This window comes from Tiliqua scincoides, chromosome 2 (genome assembly GCF_035046505.1).
Source record: "Tiliqua scincoides isolate rTilSci1 chromosome 2, rTilSci1.hap2, whole genome shotgun sequence".
NCBI classification, from domain to species: Eukaryota; Metazoa; Chordata; class Lepidosauria; order Squamata; family Scincidae; genus Tiliqua; species Tiliqua scincoides.
In genome coordinates, this window is record NC_089822.1 from 41,783,350 (window position 1) to 41,797,927 (window position 14,578).

The 14,578-nt window shown below is 42.8% G+C and overlaps 1 protein-coding gene across 1 annotated transcript; it reads right to left on the reverse strand.

Annotated features, from left to right (window-relative positions):
• Positions 1-187: 187 nt before the first annotated feature.
• Positions 188-10,847, reverse strand: LOC136640974 (carnitine O-palmitoyltransferase 2, mitochondrial-like). The gene is made up of 5 exons (XM_066616451.1): positions 10,634-10,847; positions 7,854-7,934; positions 5,455-5,561; positions 2,838-4,136; positions 188-585 (listed from the first exon to the last, which is right to left on the reverse strand). Exons 1-5 carry the CDS (start codon positions 10,810-10,812, stop codon positions 257-259), a joined length of 1,995 nt encoding a protein of 664 aa, XP_066472548.1. The 5' UTR covers positions 10,813-10,847; the 3' UTR covers positions 188-256.
• Positions 10,848-14,578: the final 3,731 nt, after the last annotated feature.

Consider the following 14,578-nt stretch of genomic DNA (forward strand, 5'->3'; position numbering starts at 1 on the left):
AAATCTTGGAATTTTCTTTAATTTTTAAATATAAAATCAAGAACAATAATATACACCAAGAACATGTAATTTAAGTCAGTATCTGGTCATTGGCACAGAATCTTTAACTTTTGTCTAGAATTTTTTTTTGTTTTCTACAATTTTCTAACGTTAGTTAATTTTCTAATTCTGTTGTATTTCATGGCAGTCTACACATTATTACAATATTTTGGTTGATTTTTGCACCACTGTCAATTCAGAATGATGGATTTTAATACTACGTAAGAGCTCTTCCCTCCAAGACATCAAATATATCATTCAAACTATACTCAAGGCATTCTAGAAATTTTTCTAAGTCTCCATCTAAATAGCCAGTAACATTACAACCTATCCAATCATCAAATACGTTATAGCCAAGCCCAAAGCCATCTGATACTACTGGTCCAAATCCACCACAATGAATTGCTGGACTATTTAAAGTACTAGTTGAAATGATAATATGGTTTATCTTTTCGTAGGCTGGGTCAGTATAAATATCAGGCAGACGTCCACCTCTGCATTGGATAAGGTACTTCAAGGCAAATAAGTGGCGATCAAATCCTTGGCCTGAATAAAAAAAGAAGAAAAAGAAAAGAAGAAGAAGAAAGCAAATGCATTGAGTATAGAGAATAATACTGCAATCCTAGACATATTTCTTTGGAGTAAGTCTCACGGAACTCAGTGGGGCTTACTTCTGAAAACAACTGCTTAGGATTGTGCTGTAAGTCAGCTATAGAAATGAATTTTTACAATAAACATACATTCAAAAAACTCAGGTTAAGCACTCAAGATTAAGCACTTTGAAAACTCAATGATTTAAATTTAAGCTTAATTTATTTATATCCCACTTTCCTACAATAAAATCAAAGAAGTGTATGTACAAAATTATAAATCACAAAATTAAAACAAATCAAAAACCATCAACAGCACTGAAACCAGCATAATCTATTAATTTAAATAGCAGAAATTATACACAAAAGCTTATAGAAATAAATACATTTGATGTACTAATTGAGGGGATACTTTACACTCTCCCATTAAAATCAATGGGATTCACTGGATGGTCCTAATAAGGTAACTTGCTATGTCATTTTGCTATGTTTGATGCTCCAACAGCCACACAAGAAAAGAGCTTGTCATGTTAAATATTAAAACTGTGATGCTCAAAAGAACATTTGATATATGGTGCAGGTTTTGTTTTGGTTTTGTTCTAACATCTTGCTTTTCTCAAGTTTTTTCTTCTTTTTTCTTATTGTGTTTCCTCTTGACCTCAACTCTTTCTATATTTCTTTACTCCAAGTAATGCTCCCTTTTTATTCTACAGGTGATTGCTTTTTAGAAACCTGAATAGAATTTCTCAGGACCCAAAAAAGTTGATTGCAATATTACAAGGTTCTCTCTACATATATATAAACAAATGGATGCTGTTAGAAAAAATATACAAGGATCATAGCAGGATGGGTTCCAATTGTTTTATGCCAAACATCCAGAACTTAAGGCACAATCCCATCCAACTTTCCAGTGCTGATGCAGTTGCGCCAATGGGGCATGTGGGGTGGGGGCAGCCAAGGAGGCCTGTTCTTGGTAGGGAATGTTTGTCTCCTTACCTCAGGGCTGCATTGTGGATGCACCAGCACTGGAAAGTTGGATAGGATTAGGTTCTTATTAGAGTAAAATTATGGGAACAGAAGAACTAGTGATATTATGACAACATATGGGACTGAACCTTCTCAACATAGGAACACAAGAAGAGCCCCATGGGTCAGGCCAAAGGCCCATCTAGTTCAGCTTCCTGTATCTTACAATGACCCACAAGTTGCCCCAGGAAGCACACAAGACCAAGAAGAGACCTAAATCCTGCTGGTCCTTTTTAAAAGCTTTGACTGTGCCCCTCCCTGCTCACATTGGCCAAACAAACACCAACCAACCTGTGAAGAGGAGAAGAATATGGGTCTTTGCCTGATCCAGCGAGGCTCTCCTTATGTTAAGAAATAAAAATGTCATGTTTTTAGCATTGTATTTACATTACATTAATGTAATGTAAATTAACATTAACTGCCGCTGCTCCGTGGTCACCCAAACTGCTGGGCGGCGGTGTGGTAGGTGGGGCCATGGGGAAGGCGGGGAGGAGGCATGCCGGGGGAGGGAGCAGGGTGGGAGGGAGGCGGAACTGAAGGAGCTCTGCTCCCCTGCATCCAGAGCCTCCGTGTCAGGCACGGGCCCAACATAGAGGCACTTGATTCTACAGCAGCTCAAGGGTTGCCACAGTATCGAGTAGCTCCATTGCGGAGCTACTTGCCTTCCCTGGCGACACTGCTGGCAACTGCCCTGTTGTGCCCAGGATGCCGTGTCAGCTGCTTAGGCACCATGGCAGTCCTGGCGCAATGTGCAGCTTGGAATTGGGCTGTTAGATGTTCTTGTCTATGTTGTTTTATTATTTTTGTTTGAGCCATTTGTTGTATTTTTACTACTTTTAACTGTAAATTGTAAATAAATAGAATTTAGTACACCTATCAGTGTATCGAAAGTGAAAGAAGCTATTTTTATATTAAATTTATACTAAATAAGACCTTCAATTGAACTAGGAAAAGCCAGCATAATTATAAGTTCTATTTCCAGATGACGGCTCCTAAGAAAAACCACCCTTTCAGACATTTACCATAAGAGTTTTCAAAAAACAGAACTCTAACCCTTTTAATAGCTTTTACAGATTCAAATATCACATCATAACATCGAAAAGCCTGTATTACAGGCTTCATTACAAGCCTTAGCTAGAACAAATATGATATATAATGACAAAATGTTGAAAAAGACCTAACCTAATGTAGCTTCCAACTGCAAGCGTTTATGGTACTTTGAACACATATCAATCATATTTCTCAGTTCCTCACTGCTATGCTGTCCTCGCTTCTCTATAAATGCATCTGTACATATTTTTGTGTACAGAGATGTTGGCCGAATTGTTTCAGTGCGACCATGCTTAAAAGCTGCAGTGCTGCATGCTTCATAGGAAGGAACAAATCGTCCATACAAGCGATAGGCAGACATCTGAGCTGCAAGTTGAAACACAGCATCTGGGCTCATTTTCTGCTTCATTACAAACTTTTTTCCAAATGATTTAAACCTGAATGTTCGAATTGATAATTGTTTCCTTTTTTCTTCAAATTTCATACGTGCAGCATTTATAGCAGTTGTTATTCTGTGGCTCAAATTAAATTCCAGTTTGTCACATGGTGCAACAAAAAGAGAAGGACTGGATTCTGATACAAGAGCTGGATGCTGGGTACTGTCTCTGTAGACTTCATTAATAAAACGAAGAACTGCAACGCCATCTCCCCAAGAATGTTCAAAATTTATTCCAGCAGTGCCATCACTAGTTATAATCAGACTAAAAGATTTGTCAAACCAACGATTGAAACCATATCCATGAAGCATACAGTGGGACATTTCAATTTCATCTTGTACAGAAGTCTTATCTAAACAAAGACAGAAGACTGCACTATCTATTTTCTTAAGATTTTCTTGATTCCCTTTTTGGACAAGTAGCTGCCTTACTGTTGCCCAAGTATTTCTATCTTCAGTTGTCATGTAGGAAAGTCCAAACTCAGGCAACCGATCAGCATCATGTATTATTTGAGTTAAATGCGCCTGGATTTCAGATGGGTGTAGAATATTACCAAAAGCATCCAATACATCAAAAACATAAAAATGTCCATTTCTCATCACCAATAAGTGTCTTGCAAATTCACTTGTGAACAGTGTATCTTTGTTTAAATTAGGAATTCTGGAACTGTTGAAGAGTGACCTATACTGTGACATGTCTAAAGGATAAGCGTTCACCAAATATGCTCCATACCAAGACAGAGAGGGCGGAAGAATACGGATAAAGTTTTTGAACATTATACTTTGACTCCATCGGGTGTTTACATAATATATATCTGGCCGCAAAAAGTCATTCTTCAGGGAATTAAGAAACTTTAGTGCTGATACAATCAGATTTGTTGCTCTCAGAATTTGATTGTTGTATCCTGGTTTTGGATCAGGATTTAAAGCAATAAAAGGGTTGTAGTTTAAAACAATCGATTCTCTGGCAGAAAGATACATATCATACCAGGGCCCTACAAAAACAATAATTCAGTTAATAAGAATACAGCATTCAGCATTTTGATAAACAGACACATTTATAAAAACAAGTTTTGATAAATAAACATATAATGACACATTCATTGGCTTCAGAGGTGTTATCTCAATGTAATAAAACAACCCTGTAAGGTAAAAAGGGTTTTTCCTCATTTTGCAGTTGGTGAGCCAAGGTAATAGGGAATGGCTTGCCTATATCTGTTCATGGCAGAAGTTCATGCCAGAAGTGTGGTATGGACCAGGGAAGTTTTGATTTGCAGTTAAGGGCCACACTATATGTTGTAAAGAATGTCTGAGTTTGGTCACTGCCTTTTGTTTATTTTATTTTAATCAATGCAATTGGGACCTCAAAAAGGCCTGAAACCATGATGGGGGGGGAGGTAGGGGGCTTTAGCTTTTAGCCCCCTCCACAGTTCCAACCTTGATCATATATTCCTGTTCAGCTCTGTTCATAAATATTTTTATAAGCTTCAACGGAAAGCCAACAGAAGCTTAAAAACAGAATGTGGGGGGTTAGAACTGTGGACTCTTTCATGTTAGCTACACACACACACAAACAAGCAAGGACTAAATGCACACTGTCTTCATAACACGTCGTTTTGTCCTATGTCTCTTAGCTGCTATGGCAGCCATTTTCAAACATTGTGCTGTGGTGCACGGTTGCGCCATGAATGATCTGCAGGTGTGCTGCAGGAATTTGGGGGGTGTCATTTTTTAGTAGGGCCATTGGTGGATGTGAGCCCCCCACCCACAGCATAGTGTGCCTTGTCAATTGACCAAAAACGGATGGTGTGCCTTGACAATTTTAGTACTTTTTCACTGAGTGGTGAGACAAGAAAGGTTGAAAATCACTGGGTTATGGTATACTCACCTGCCTGTTTCAAATCAGAAAGAGCATGTTAATAAAAACAAATAAAGCAAAGTGGAAACCATTCTTTACAAAAATACAGTTTCAGAAATGTATTCATTGAAGAAAATTCAAGAGGTCACTAAAGAGAATGGACAGACTATGACATCTATATACCAGAAAATCAATATAGTTTTCAAGTGATTATGACTGAGAGGTGTTGTTCACGTTACAGGTCACTTCCTATCCAACAGGCAAGGATGGTTATTTCTACAGCATTTGTATCAAATTTTTTATTCTAGAAGTTGGCATCTGGTAGCAGTTTGGTCAATGCTGTTCTACAAACCATGGGGGGGGGGGGAAGCTGGCTAACAGATAACAATAACAAAGCAAGTAGACTACTTTTGGCAACAATTCCCCCTTTTCAAAAATATTGCACGAAAACAAACCTGATATATAACTTGTATGTTTATTGATGCTATCATGTTCAAGAAGATCACGATGCAAGTCTTTGCCTACTCCTTTTTCAAACTCCCTAGCAAGTCTTTCAGTATATCTAGAAGTTTAAAATGATTATAATCATTATATCAACTGATTTTAATAGAGTTAAACAGTTTCCATCATATTTAAATAAAATGTTATTAACTTTCAATAAATCTATCAGCTAACATTCAGCACACAACCCAAAATTAATGTAGATTGTCACAGCCAGTCTACCAATGAGGTATGATAAAACAGCCACCTCAGGTAGCAGGCTGGTGGAGGGAGCCCCCCACACCCAACTGCCACCTCCACAGCTGCCTCACCATGCCTCTACCACAACCTGTTATCTGGCAATGGCTGCCACCATTGATGAACTCCTCCTTTTCTTGGCCACCTCCTCCTACTGCTCTGTGTTTTGAAAAGGCACTGTGGCATGAATGGGGAACAGAAAAAGAAAAGAGGGAAGATTAGAGTGGTGGGCTGGAGCAGCCACTGCTTGATTCCTCCTGTCTTGCCTTTTCTACTGCCAGCGGAACCACCAGTGCCAGCACCAGGTTTTTGGGATCCTCAGGCAAAGCCCTTTGCTGGGTCTTCCTTGGCATTTGTGCATAGTGCTTGGATATAAACAGAAATTGCACCTCCCGCCCCCCCCCCAAATGCTGCTTTATCAATACCATCTGAAAGTGACAGAGTAATGGTTACTCTTCCCTCACTTCTCCAATGAGACAGCCAGGGAAGGAGAGCAAAGCAATCTTCAGATTGCCATTTCTTAACTTCCAGACAATGCTAAGAGAAACATGTTTTAACACCTTTCCTTTCTTAGCCATCAGATCAAGAATAGTCAGGGTAACAATCTCTGGATGCTCATCCCTCACTGTCGGTGATGCTGCGGGATGAGTGTTCAGCAGCATCTTCTCTTGCCTTCAATGAATGGGCTTCTACAAAGGCCTCTGCATAATTGCAGGGGTCTCTGAGCAAGCTAAATTGTGGATAGGGTGAGAGAGAGAGAGAGCAAGCTAAATTGTGGATAGGGTGAGAGAGAGAGAAAGCATTAATGTTGCAAGTTGAGTAATGTGTGCTTCACTGCCAGTGGAACCACCTTCAGAGTTTGGGCCCTGAGAAGCCCACTGGCCCTCAGTGGATGTGCAATCAGGTCAGCCTATGACACTGGCCTTCCCCACTGCTCTGTTTTTTGAAAATAGCCAAAGCCAAGAGAGCTCTTTAAATTCACTCAAGGCTAGCAAATACTGCAAACAGAAATATGAGATGACACAATTATTATGAATGTGAATTATTATCAGGAGTCCACAAATACAGTTTCTGGGCTTCTGGTAATGATTAATCCTACTTCTCTAGTGGTCATTCCTGCTCTGAACTCCCAGCACAAAGATTCCATCCTCTGAGTTGTTAACGGATTCAGCAGGGTTATCAGATACAAAGGTGTGGGTGCCTATACTCAAGGCAAGTATGAAGAACGAGGTGGCATGGGGGCTTGGTTTCTTACTTGTGCTATGCAATGGATAAGTGAAAGCAGTGAGAGGAACTGACTGTGAAACTCAGAGACAAGCTCCTTCTCAAAAGTTCTCTAATCATTCAAAGGATTAAGGCAGGGCGGGTCCCCCCTCATGACTGCATCCCATGACTTCACAGAAGACAGAACTTGGTTTCTCAGTCTAAAGCCTATAATGAAGTGGGAGGCAGATCACTTCATTACATTCTCTTCACATGTTGGAGATGCTGGGGGTGGGGGGAGGTTTAAGGCCACCCAAATTAACAGATAATTAGTAAGCAAGTAAATAACTTGTTGTTATTGATATACCACCACCAGTGTACTGGGGGGGGGGGTCTACTTGCTAGCTAAATACCTGGTGCAGGTCTACGTGGATCCATGCTGCTGGACTGGGTCTGGGAAGGGGGTTAGAATTCAGTGGCTGCTGCCACCACTGAACCCACCCCTTTCCCAGACCTGATTTGCCCATCCCCTGCCTTTCCCTCCCCCTCCTGCTGACTTACAGTTCAATCCTATCCAATTTTCCAGTGCTGGTGCAGCTGTACCAGTGTGGCATGCACTGCATCCTGTGGTGGGGAGGCAGTCACAGGGGCCTCCTCAAGGTATGGGAACATTTGATAGGATTGGGCCCTTATCTGCTCCAGAGAGTGGCGGGAGATGCAATGACACAGATGGGAAGGTGCAGGTTTTCCTGCCAGTGCTCCCAGCAGCACACTGAGTGGTGTGCTGTTGGAGTACCCTTTACATCTGGTGCTGAGTGCTTTATGGCAATCAGTGCCAACAGAGGATCAAATGTGATGCTGAATGGTAAGTATAGAATTGGGCCCAGAATAATAATGATAAAAATTCATATACCTGTACTGTTCAAAAGTCAGTAATGGTTTCTGAGCAGCTAAATATCTTCTGATAGAATCCTCCAATTTTGGAATAGGTAATCTAAAAAAGGTAATCATATGAACAAGTTATAAAGCATCCTTGCACATAATTCTTCAAACCTACTAGTCCCACAAAATTTACCACTAGCTTAAGAGGTGCAATGACAACTGGGATGGATTGGGGGAAAAGAATTCTAACTTTACAAAAAATTTTCTACCTGATTGCCCATAAATTATTCTTTGAGTGGCTATAAAGGAAAAGACAACATAAATGATCAGGAGTTTGGAAGTATCTGGGGCTTTCAATGTAAAACAGAACAGATTTCTAAAGGAGGGCATGATAGTAGTTTATAACACAATGAATGGTGTGGATAAAATTCTTTTCCTCCCTCTCCCATACTGCTAGAACCCGTTGTCCCTCAAGCAAATTGATTTGTGGTAGGGGTAGAGAGAAAAAAAGTACACTTTCACAAAGTGAATAATACCCATGTGGCAGCAAGAGGAAGTATACTCAGGTCCCAGGCACTTGCTACAGGATGAAGGATTACCAAGACACTTTCTAACTTTCTTGGTGCAAAAGCACCAGTAAGAAAAGACTAGTCTGAACCCAGGGAGTAGCCCAAGGACCAGCACCAGGACCCTATGTTCCCCTCCCTTCTAGAAAGTATTATCTTACAACTGTCAATCAGTTAGCCTGTGACTGAATAGGCAATATGGAAAGATAACTAGGCCCCCAGTTAGACTATTTGCATAAAAGCTGAATTTAAAAAGGAACCAACAAATAGTCCTATTTTACTCTGCTCAGAATTTGGAACAAACCCAGATAATTGGTCACCTGCTCTAATTTTCATCATCTTAATATTTGCATCATACAGGATCATCTGTTGAGGTTTACCATGTCAAATTCTGAAGGCAAATCTACAAAGGTTATGAGCAGATGTTAAAACAATTTCTTTTTCTGGATGGGTTGGCACTGGGCATCTTGTGGTCCTGGGTTAGGAACTTTTAAGATGACCACAGTGGTATATTTCTGTGTAGTTCTTGTATATTTGCTTTTTAGTTAGTCCATTGGGTCAATAGTCCTTTCCACCTTCCTAAACCTGTTAGTACTTCTACTATTTAAATCAGTCAATTCTTCCAGTTTATCTAATGAAAAGCAAAAACACAGGTTACATATGATAGCCAGCAAGCTTACTGATTAATAGCTGGGCTCAATTTATTGTCCATTTAAAAGTACAGTAATGCTAATTCCCATTCTTTGAGCAGCCTCCCTGAAAGGGTTCACAAAATGGATCCTAGAGTCTGAAATGACTAGGCTTAACCTAACCTAGGCTTAACCTTAGGTTCAGGGGGAACCTACCTATAGCTAGGTAAGTATCATTATAGCTAGGGTTACCAGATACAAAATGGGACAGAGTGCTAGTACCTTTAACCATTGTACAGAAGAGGAATTTTTGGCAGGTGTAGCTCAACATAGAAAGGTTTAAAAAGCAGCATCTGCCAAAATTCTCTATTCTATACAATGGTTAAAGATACAGGCACTCTCTCTCACTTTGTATCGGGTGACCCCTGCTGAATAGTACTTACTTCTGAGTAAATATACATAGGATTAACTTTCAAACAATTTAAAGCACAGGTGGCCATCTGTGAGAGGATAAGCTGCACCTGCTGAAATTCCCACTTCTCCACAATTGTTAAAGGTCCAGGAGCCCTAAAATCAAAAGGTTGGCCACCCCTAACTTAAAGTAGAAATACAGTTATTTAAGATGTATGTAGGAAGCTCTCTTAACAGTGAATCGGAACATAGGTCTAGCTAGCTAGCTCAGTGCTGACAGCAACGCTCCAGGATTTCAGGCAGGAAATTTATTGGCCCTGTCCGGAGATGCTGAGGAGTGAATAAAAAGTATCTTGCAACACCTCAAGAATATAATAACGTGAAAAAAGCCCAGATGGATCAGGCCAAAAGCCCATCTAGTCCAGCCTCCTGTATTTCAGTGGCCCTCCACATGCCTCAGGGAGCACAAAAGGCAACAGGAGATCTGCATCCTGGTGCCCTCCCTTGAATTTGGCATTCTGAGGTAGCCTATTTCTAAAATCAAAAGATTGCAACATATCCACCATGGCTTATAACCAATTATGGACTTTTTCCTCCAGAAATTAGTCCACTCCCCTTTTAAAGGCATCCAGGCCAGATGCCATCACCACACCCCGTGGCAAGGAGTTCCACAGATTAATCACACCCTGGGTAAAGAAATATTTTCTTTTGTCTATCTTTCCAGGATGAAAGATAAATAGTAGGCATTTGGTTTTGTGCATGAGATGCTGTGGACTGCCACTACAGAGATCAGGAGGTGCCACAAGGCTTCAACAAATGCATGGCTACTCAAGTCCCTTTGTGTTCAATAGGGCTTACTCCCAGGAAAGTGTGCACAGGACTGCAGACTAACAGCCCAATCCTATGCCTGCCTACTCAGAAGTAAACCCCAGTCAATGGGGCTTTACTCCCAGGTAAGTGTGGCGAGGACTGCCGCTTCAGAGCCCCATCCTATGCCTGTCTGCTCCGAAGTCAGCCCCATTCTAATCCACGGGGCTGCCTGCCAGGAAAGCGAGGACCACCCTGCAGCCTGCCCCTTCGGAGCGTGCCTGTCACTCCTTCCGCAGCAGCACCGACGCTGCGGAGCGGAGCGCCCTGTGCTGGGGGGGAGACCGAGGCGGAGGCGGGGCTCGCCCCCCTCCCGCAGACCGGAGCGGCGGAGGGACCTGGGCAGGCTGGGCTGGAAGTGCATGGTGGGGATGGTGCTGCGGTGCACGAAGTGGTGGTCCTTGTCGTGCTCGGAAACCATGTCCTCCGTCTGCCGCCCCACGGTCCTCCAATACCTGCGGCGCCCGACCGCGCTCAGCAGGGCCGCGGCGCCCCGGGGGGGACCCGCTCGGTGCATGCCGCGCTGCTCGGAGCGAGGGGGCGCCGCCAACCGATCCCCGCCGGCGCGCGCTTCTTGGAATGGAGGCGAAACGGCCGCGCGGGGAGCACGGCGGTCGCCACGGCAACCGGGCAGCGCGCGGGGGTCTCTGCTGGCGGCGGCCGTTGCAGGGCAGTCGCGCGCCATCAAGCCTGCCTGCCTCGCTCGCGCCGCGTCTCGTGGCTCCGCGCTGGCGGGCGCCGCTTTCTCTCTGACTGGGTCTTACTGCGTCTGGGCCGCCTTGCGTGTAAAGCGCCGGGAACACAACACACGAAAAGCCTCCACAGCCCTGCCCGCCACGCGCAGAGCCCGTCGCCGGTCAGGACAGCCTCTCAGGCCGCGTCCTGTCGCGTTGACTAGAGCGGGGCGGTCCTCGCCACACTTTCCTGGGAGTAAGGCCCATTGACTGCAGTGGGGCTTCCTTCTGAGTAGGCAGGCACAGGAGGGTCTCTGAGGCTGCGGTCCTCGCCACACTTTCCTGAGAGTAAAGCCCCATTGACTGGGGTTTACTTCTGAGTAGACAGGCCTAGGATGGGCTCTGAGGCTGCACACTTACCTGGGAGTAAGCCCCATTGACTAGAATGGGGTTTACTTCTGAGTAGACAGGCATAGGATGGGCTCTGAGGCTGTATTCCTATCCACACTTTCCTGGGAGTAAGCCCCACTGACTGGAATGGGGCTTACTTCTGAGTAGACAGGCATAGGATTGGACACCATGGTTGCAGTCGTATCCACACCAGAGAGTAAGCCCCATTGACTATAATAGCGATTACTTCTGAGTAGATAGGCATAGGATTGGGCTCTCAATCCTGCCTACTCAGAATTATACCCCCACAGAGGCATAGAGCTGTCTCCAGAGTAAGCACCGGTGGGATTGCATCCCCAGTCTGGAAGGAAAACAGTAATGGTTTTGAAAGCTTCCATGTGCCTTAGAAACTGAATAGAGAGGTACAAGTTATTTACCATCGGCTAGAAAACAATCCTAGCAGTTACAGCTTCACTTTTTCTGCCAGGCAGAGTTTATTCTAACAGTTGTGTAGAGTCTGAGATAAATATTGTATTTTGAGCCTACAATCCTAAACACACCAAGAACGTGGTGGGTGGAGAGGCAGGTGGGGCAGAGCATGAGGGTTGTGGGTGCTTGGGTGCCTCACACACCAGCAGCACTTTTCAAAGGACTCTGGTGGGGAACCTCTGCCTCATCTGCACCCCCACCCACCACAAGTCCCTGAAACACCCTTTCCAGGAATAAGCCCCATGAATATAATAGGATTTCTGAGGCATAGGATTGGACTGTGAATGTTTTTGTTTCTGGTGTAATTTTATTGGGTGTGCAATGAATTTAAGCACAACAGACGCACCACATGCCATTTTTGTGTGGGCAAACTTCACTGATACTCCATTTATTTCCCTCTTTTTTAAACAAAAAGTGTTGCAGTAAATCTCCCTTTCATTCAGGCCTTTGTTATATCATGCGAAGAGGGCAGGTTAGGGTAAAAGCCACTTATCTGGGCACAAGGCCCTTTGAATTTTGTGGGAGCTTTTTTCTGGGTGGATATGCTTAGACTTGAGCATCTATCTTTTGTCTTGCACCTGTTTTGGAACCTCTGCTGCAGTGTGACATGACAATCACAGTGGCAGGTCACCTATTCAGGACTGGCAAAGGAACATTGCCAAATAAGGCTGTCTCTAGTACTGTCCTTCAGGTCAGCTGCCTCAAAGTCCTTGGCTCTGCATTCTGTCCCATCAAAGATTAACTCCATCTTCCATAGATGGTTCATATATTGAGGCTTCTGCTTGGACTACAGATGTCTGTTTTTCAGTGACATGAAGCTAGAAGGATGACCTGAACCCTTTAATTATTCAATTGAGTGGGTTTGTGTTTGTTTATGACATTATATCAGAATGATACTCATGTTCAGGACACAATTCCACAGTTCAGCTTGGAATACTGTATTTAAACCATTTGTTTTCAAAGTGAGAACAAAAATCCAAAATACCTTGTAATTTGACATCTGCTTGAAGATTGAGATAATGAAAGTTGGTGTTCATTTTTCTGTTTTACATATGTGAACCCTAGCTTGATCGTTATGCAGTACTCATATTCCACAGTGCAAGGAAGTGGGTAAAACTACCCTGTGTACTATCTGCTTTGAAGATTTAAGATATAGGAATCAAAGTTGATGTCAGGGTAGCTTGATATCATCCAAGGCAATTTAAATCACCAAGAAAAAAATTGATTTAAATTAGTTCTCATTTTGAAATTCCTGTATTTCCTGCACAAGGAAATACCAGTGCCAGCAGCACACGTAGTAAACATCCAAGATGAATAACTTTTATGTCATTTAGCCATGAAGTAAACATATCTATATCCATATCCTATAATGTTTGTAACTAAACACATCCTTTTTACAACTTAGGGTGCAATCCTAACCCCTTATGTTAGTGCTTTCCAGCACTGACTTAAGGGCAATGCAGCGCTGAGGTAAGGGAACAAACATTTCCTTACTTTGAGGAGGCCTCCATGAGTGACACCCAACTACAGGATGCAGCACATGTCCCATTGGCACCGCTATGCCAGTGCTGGAAAGTACTGACATAAGGGGTTAGGACTGTACCCTTAGAAACATTTGGTCATGCAATTGACATGCCTTTTTCTGCTGCAAAATTATATGTGCTTGAAAGATGAGACAGATTCTGTTTGGCTTTCTCTGAATACATAGGAGAGTTGTATGTAAGATCACTTGCATGAAGGGTAAGGGCCCAATCCTATCCAACTTTCCAGCACAATGCAGCCCTGAGGTAAGGGAACAGGTGTTCCTATATCTTGGGGAGGCCTCTGTGACTGCCTCCCCACCACAGGATGCAGGCACACCCCTCTGGCACAGCTGCACTGCACTGGAAAATTGGATAGGATTTGGCCGTAAGTGACCAGAACTTTCAAGGAGCAAGAAATGGTAGCTACTGGACAAACTCAATGAGGTGTTGATTAAATACCAATGTTGTTTGATTGGTAAATAGCTATTATAAAGTGAAAACTGACTCAGTGTTTTTCAAACTGTAGGTTAGGGCCCACTAGGTGGGTTGTGAGCCGATTTCAGGTGGGTCCCCATTAATTTCAATATTTTATTTTTAATACATTAGACTTGATGCTGCCATGGTTTGTGACTGCATTTGGGGAAATGTTACAGATCTGTACTTGGAACAGGCTACTATGTATATGCTTTTAACAATGATAGTAAATGGGACTGAATCCTGGATAAGTGTGGGTAGGATGACAGCCTAGGATTGTTAAAAATTTCCCTGCTTGATGATGTCACTTCCTGTTATGACATAACTTCTGGTGGGTCCTCACAGATTCTCATTCTGAAAAGTGGGTCTCTGTGTTAAAAGTGTGAGAACCACTGGATTATATCACAGAGGGCATGAAGCAGGACTATAAACTCATTTATATACTTTATGGTGGGGATGATCCTGATAACAGTGCCTGCGATTTGCCTGTCTATGGATCTAGTAGGAAGCCCACAATACAATATATGACTCAAAGCACAATCCTATGTGGCAAGTTTTCTCTCTTCTACTGTTATTAAGCTTCTGAAACAGGGTTAGCATAGGGTTAGCATAAAAAGCATCCTTTTTATAGCAGTTAAAAGGAAGTCACTCATTGTTTCGCATAAGCACTGTACACAGCATTAATATCAGGTCTGCCTTATAGCAGAATCCTATGCATATCTACTAAGAAGTA

Excerpts from the sequence above, each read along its gene's own strand:
- LOC136640974 (XM_066616451.1), bottom strand. The coding sequence starts at position 10,812 with ATGCACCGAGCGGGTCCCCCCCGGGGCGCCGCGGCCCTGCTGAGCGCG. Across the intron at positions 7,935-10,633 it reads TTCCAGCCCAGCCTGCCCAG|ATTACCTATTCCAAAATTGG; the intron begins GTCCCTCCGCCG and ends TACCTTTTTTAG. Across the intron at positions 586-2,837 it reads GCAGTTGGAAGCTACATTAG|GCCAAGGATTTGATCGCCAC; the intron begins GTTAGGTCTTTT and ends TTTTTTATTCAG.